The sequence below is a fragment of the Eschrichtius robustus genome, chromosome 16 (assembly GCF_028021215.1).
Source record: "Eschrichtius robustus isolate mEscRob2 chromosome 16, mEscRob2.pri, whole genome shotgun sequence".
Classification (NCBI taxonomy): domain Eukaryota; kingdom Metazoa; phylum Chordata; class Mammalia; order Artiodactyla; family Eschrichtiidae; genus Eschrichtius; species Eschrichtius robustus.
In genome coordinates, this window is record NC_090839.1 from 26,171,849 (window position 1) to 26,177,964 (window position 6,116).

General features: G+C 37.8%; 1 protein-coding gene across 1 annotated transcript in view; it reads left to right on the forward strand.

Moving 5' to 3' along the window:
• CDK5RAP1 (CDK5 regulatory subunit associated protein 1) overlaps nt 1-312 on the forward strand; it is a 43,526-nt gene extending 43,214 nt beyond the window's left edge. Inside the window, 1 exon segment of the mRNA XM_068565970.1 lies at nt 47-312. Within this exon segment, the coding sequence (XP_068422071.1) occupies nt 47-127 (81 nt within the window). The 3' untranslated portion in view covers nt 128-312.
• The last annotated feature ends 5,804 nt before the right edge of the window (nt 313-6,116 follow it).

The window sequence follows — 6,116 nt, forward strand, 5'->3', positions numbered from 1 at the left end:
GTTCAGTCCTGTTTACCTTGCCTTCTTCTGATTGGTTTTCTTTCAGATCACCTCAGCCAGCTCTCAGACACTTAAAGGACATGTCCTCTGCAGGACCACTCTGAAGGACTCTGCAGCATATTGCTGACCTGAGTGGTTGGCCTCTCATTCCTTCCCAGCAGGAAGAGAGATATGACTGGTCACTAATGAAAGAGGTAACGAAGCTTTGGAGACAAGCTGCAAATGGTGAAGCAACTTTCTATGAAATGGAAAATGCATTTCTTTGCTCCTTTGTGAACAGCTTTTACAGTCATTAAATTTACCTAAACTAAAGTGGTCCCTTTTTATCTACTTTCACTTCATTTTTGCCTTGGTTAATGTCTCTGAGATTTTCCCTATAGTTTCTGGATTAAGTGTTTCCCAACCCGATTTCTACTGTGGACACCAGAAAATCTCTCTGGTTTTCTCCCATGTACCCTAGGAATTAGAGACTGAAGGGGAGGCGAAGGTGGAGAGAACCATTTGCTTAGCAAAAACTGCTCTAGATCTTTCTAACATTTTGGTTTGATATCATTGACTTAGCTGCCTGTCTCCTCACTTTATTCTCATATTTTACCTGAGAATTTCCCTCATGGACCCCTTTTTTAGCCTGTCAGTTCATTCTTTACCTTCAGGTCTGACAGCACTTGGAGTTTAGAAAGCATCATTACCTTATAGTAGGCTCTGAGGAGTCATTTTTGGCCCATTCACTATCAAAATTATGTCATTCTGTGGGGATCATGAAAAAAAATCCAAAAGATGGTAGTGTAGAATATTTGGAGTCAGAAGGACTTTTGTTGAATTCCCCACTCAATTGCTTCAGAGTTGTGTGAACTTGAGTAGTTACTTTATTATTCTTGTGTGCCTTGATTTTCTCCTGTGACATGGGGATAATAATAAAATGCTTATCTCATATGGAGTTCAGTGAGATTATACTTGTAAAGAATTTAGCACTGTCTATGGAACATAGTAAAATCTTTTTTTTTTTAAATTTTATTTATTTTATTTATTTATTTTTGGCTGTGTTGGGTCCTCGTTGCTGTGCGTGGGCTTTCTCTAGTTGCAGCGAGCGGGGGCTACTCTTCGTTGTGGTGCGTGGGCTTGCAGTGGCTTCTCTTGTTGCGGAGCACGGGCTCTAGGCGCACGGGCTTCAGTAGTTGTGGCTCGTGGACTCTAGAGCGCAGGCTCAGTAGTTGTGGTGCATGGGCTTAGTTGCTCTGCGGCACGAGGGATCTTCCCGGACCAGGGCTCGATCCCGTGTCCCCTGCATTGGCAGGCGGATTCTTAACCACTGGGCCACCAGGGAAGCCCCCATAGTAAAATCTTAACAAATGAGAGTGATCATTGAAAGATTTTGCTTCTAAAACAGACTGTGTATATTAGGATATGCTGAGGCTTTTATTGTGTGTCTGGCTATGATCTCCTTTTGACCCCTTCCACTGACCTGCATGACAGCCTTTGGGAATCCCAGGCTAGGAACCTCTTCCTCACCTGTTGGTATGGCTTGAGGGGGTTGATTTCTGCCCTCAAGATCCATCTTCTACTCAAGAAACGTTTGTTATGGCTCTTCATCTCAGTTCTTCATTCAAAATGCGTGAAAAATTCTTTTTTGGAAATTTTATTTTACTTTTTATGAGAAAGTGAAACATACATGTGGTAAATAATTCAAACAATACAGTAGGTATCTGTAATTGGTCAGTTTCCTTCTCATCACTTTTTTCTAATCCCCTAGTTCCTTTGTAAAAAGCCAGCACTTGGGACTTCCCTGGTGGTCTAGTGGTTAAGACTCCGCACTTCCACTGCAGGGGACACGGATTTGATCCTTGGTCAGAACTAAGAGCCCACATGCTGCAGGATGTGGCCAAAAAAAAAAAAAAAAAAAAAAAAAAAATCCAGCACTTTTATCATTGTCTAATATGTCTTTTCAGATATAGTCTCTGTATATATGGTGTTTAGTGTGTGTATTTGTTTCATACAAATGGTTATACACCATGTACACTACTAACGGCTTTATTGAAGTATGTGTAATTGACATACAACTGATATGCACACATTTCAAGTGTATAGTTTGGTAAGTTTCGACCTATATATATAAAACCATGTATAAACCATCACCAAATCAAAATAGTGAATATGTTCATCACCCCTGAAATTTTTCTCATGTCCCTTTGTAATCCCTCTCGCCTCTGATCCCCCATCCCCAAGCTACCATGGATTTTTCTGTCATGCCTTTTGACATGTTGTGTTTAATACTGCCCAATTTCCCTTTTGATTTTTTTCTTTGACTAATGGGTTATTTAGAACTGGGTTATTTAATTTCTACATGTTTGGGGATTTTCCTGAGATCTTTGTGTTAGATTCCTAATTTAATTACATTGTGGTCAGAGAGCATACTTTGTATGACTTTAATCATTTGAATTTTATTGAGACTTGTTTAATGGCTCAGAGTATGATCTGTCTTTGTAAATGTTTGGTGTACACTGGAGAAGAAGATGTATTCTGCTGTTGTTGGGTGTAGTGTTCTGTGAATGTCAGTCAATTCAGATTAAACCTATAATATCCTTGCCTACTATCTATCAAGTTCTATCAGCTATTGAGAGAGGGGTATTGAAATTTTTGAAAATAATTATGGATTTGTCTCTTTCCCTCTTGCAGTTCTAACATGTTTTGCTTCATGTATTTTGAAGCTATGTTAATACATGAATAAATATTTAGGATTTTTATGTTCCGTTGATAATTGATTCCTTTATCAACATGAAATGACCTTCTTTACCCCTGGTAATATTTTTTGCTTTGAAATCCACATTGTCTAATGTTACTATAACCCTATATAACCACTTTGACTGATTCCCTCTCCCTTTTTGTTGAGATGTAATTCACCTACCATTAATTTCACCAATTTAAAGTATGCAGTCCAGTGGTTTTACTAATTGATGAGGTTATGCAACCATTACCACTGTCTAATTCCAGAACATTTTCATTTCTCCAAAAATAAACCCCATGCCTGTTAGTGGTCAGTTCTCATTTTCCACTCCCCCCAGCATCCCTTGGCAAACACTACTATCCTTTCTGTCTCTATGGATTTGCCTATTCTGGACATTTTATTAATATATAAATGTAATAATACAATATGTGGCCTTTGTGTCTGGTTTCTTTCACTAAACATAGTGTTTTCAAGGTTCATCCATGTTGTGTAATGTGTTAGTCCTTCATTCCTTTTTTTATTGTTGAATAATGTCAATCAATGGTAATACTCCACGTTAATAGAATGTATTGATTACTAATTCAGTCTCCTTACTAGTTATAGATCTGTTTATATTTTCCATTTCTTTTTGAGTCAGATTTGGTAGGTTGTGTATTTCTAGCAATTTGTCCATTTCAACCAGGTTATCTAATTTATTGGCATAAATTGTTCATAGTATTTTTTTATAATCCTTTTTATTTCTTCTGTTTTGCTTGCTTTGGGTTTAGTTTGCTCTTCTTTCTCTAGTGCTTATGGTGGCAGGTAGGTTATTGATTCAAGATCTTCTTTTTCTTTTAAAAATAGACTTTGTTCTTCTAGAGCGGTTTTAGGTTTACAGCAAAATAACAAGAAAGCACAGAGCATTCCCATATACCTCCTGCCTCGTGCCCATGTACAACCTCTCTCACTATCAACATCCCACACCAGTGTGGTACATTTGTTACAACTGATGAACCTACATTGACTTACCATTATCATCCAAAGTCCATAGTTTACACTAGGGTTCTTGCTCGATGTTATACATTCTGTGGGGTTTTACAAATTTATAGACTTGTATCCATCATTATAGTATCATACTGAATAGTTTCCTTGCTCTAAAATTCTTCTTTTCATTCCTCCCTCCAGCCAACCTCTGGCAGTCACTGAATTTTCTACTGTCTCCATAATTTTGCCTTTTCCAGAATGTTATATAGTTGGAATCATACATTATGTGGCCTTTTCAGATTGGCTTCTTTCAGTTAGTAATATGCATTTAAAGTTCCTCCATGTCTTTTCATGGCTTTATAGCTCATTTCTTTTTAGTGCTGAATATTATTCCATTGTATGGATATACTACACTGGATAAATGTATTTATTCATTCACTTAATGAAGGTCATCTTGGTTGCTTCCAAGTTTTGGCAATTATGAATAAAGCTGCCATAAAACATCTGTGACAAGTATTTGTGTGGACATAAGTTTACAGCTCATTTGGGTAAATATCATGGAGCGTGATTGCTGGGTCATATGTTAAGAGTATGTTTAGTTTTATAAAAAACTGCCAAAGTGGCTGCACCATTTTGCATTTTCACCAGCAATGAATGAGAGTTCCTGCCTTATCAACATTTGTTGTTGTCAGTGTTTGGAATTTTAGCCATTCTAATAGATGTGTAGTAGTATCTTGTTATTTTATTTGCAGTTCCCTAATGACATATGTTGAGCATCTTTTCATATGCTTCTTTGCCATCTGTGTCTCTTTGGTAAGATGTCTGTTTAGATCTTTTGTCTGCTTTTTAATCAGGTTGTTAATTTTCTTATTGTTGGATTTTAGGAGTTCTTTGTATATTTTGAACTTCCCTGGCGGTCCAGTGGTTGAAACTCTGCGCTTCCACTGCAGGGGACGTGGGTTTGATCCCTGGTCGGGGAACTAAGATCCGGCATGCCACGCGGCGTGGTGCAAAAAAAAAAAAAAGTTCTTTGTATATTTTATATAAATTTATTTATTCAGTTATTTATTTTTGACTGTGTTGGGTCTTCGTTGCTGCGCATGATGGGCTTTCTCTAGTTGGCGGGGTGAGTGGGGGCTACGCTTCATTGCGGTGTGAGGGCTTCTCATTGTGGTGGCTTCTCTTGTTGCAGAGTAGGGCTCTAGGCATGCGGGCTCAGTAGTTTTGGCGTGCAGGCTTCAGTAGTTGTGGCTCGCGGGCTCTAGAGCACAGGCTCAGTAGTTGTGGTGCACGGGCTTAGTTGCTCCGTGGCATGTGGGATCCTCCCGGACCAGGGCTCAAACCCATGTCCCCTGCATTGGCAGGCAGATTCTTAACCACTGCGCCACCAGGGAAGTCTCTTCTTTGTATATTTTGAGTACCAATCCTTTATTAGATATATGCTTTGCAAATATTTTCTACCAGATTGTGCCTGGTCTTTTCATTCTCTTAACTGCATCTTTCACAGAGCCAAAGTTTTTAATTTTAATGAAGTCCAACTTCTTAATGACCTCTTTCTTAGATTGTGCCTTTGATGTTGTGCCTAAAAAGTAACTGCCAAACTCGAGGTCACCTAGATTTTCTCCTATGTTATCTTCTAGGATTTTTATATTTTTGCTTTTTTTTTTTTTTTTTTTTTGCATTTTCTTGGGAGTTATTTTTTATTGAATTTTAATTTACGTAAAATTAAATGCTCATATTTTAAGTGTACATTTTGTTGTGTTTTGGCAGTGTATACTTTCGTAACTACCATCCCAATGAAGATATAGAATATTTCCCATCACCCCAAAGTTCCCAGTGCACCTCTCCAGTCAACCCTCCCCCTAAGGCAACTACTGCTCCAATTTCTATTACATTAGCTTAGTTTTGTCAGTTCCAGAAATTCATTTACAGACTATACAGACTATACAATAAGCAACTTTTGTGTCTGGTTTCTTTTGCTCAACATAATGTTTTGAGGTATATCCATGTTGTTGTACACATCAGGAGTTCATTCCTTTTTATTACTGATTAATATCTTACTGTATGAAAATATCACAATTTGTATGTCCATTCACCTGTTGGTGGACATTTGAGTTGTTTCAAGTTTTAGGCTTTTATGAATAAAGCTGTGAGGAAAATCCTTGCCCATTTTGGACATATTTTGTATTTCTCATTGGTGAATGACCAGAACTAAAATTGCTGGGTCATAGGGTGGATATATGTCCCAACGCACTTTTGTTCTTTTATTCCTGAGAATGAAGTTCACAAAACATTTTTCCTTCTTCTGGCCTCCATCCCATTACAAAAAGTTCATATTAATATCCAAAAATAAGTGATACATATTTAGTGCTCACTATGTGCTAGGACCAGGGATAAGCTTTCTGCATGCATTACCTCATTTAATCTTTTT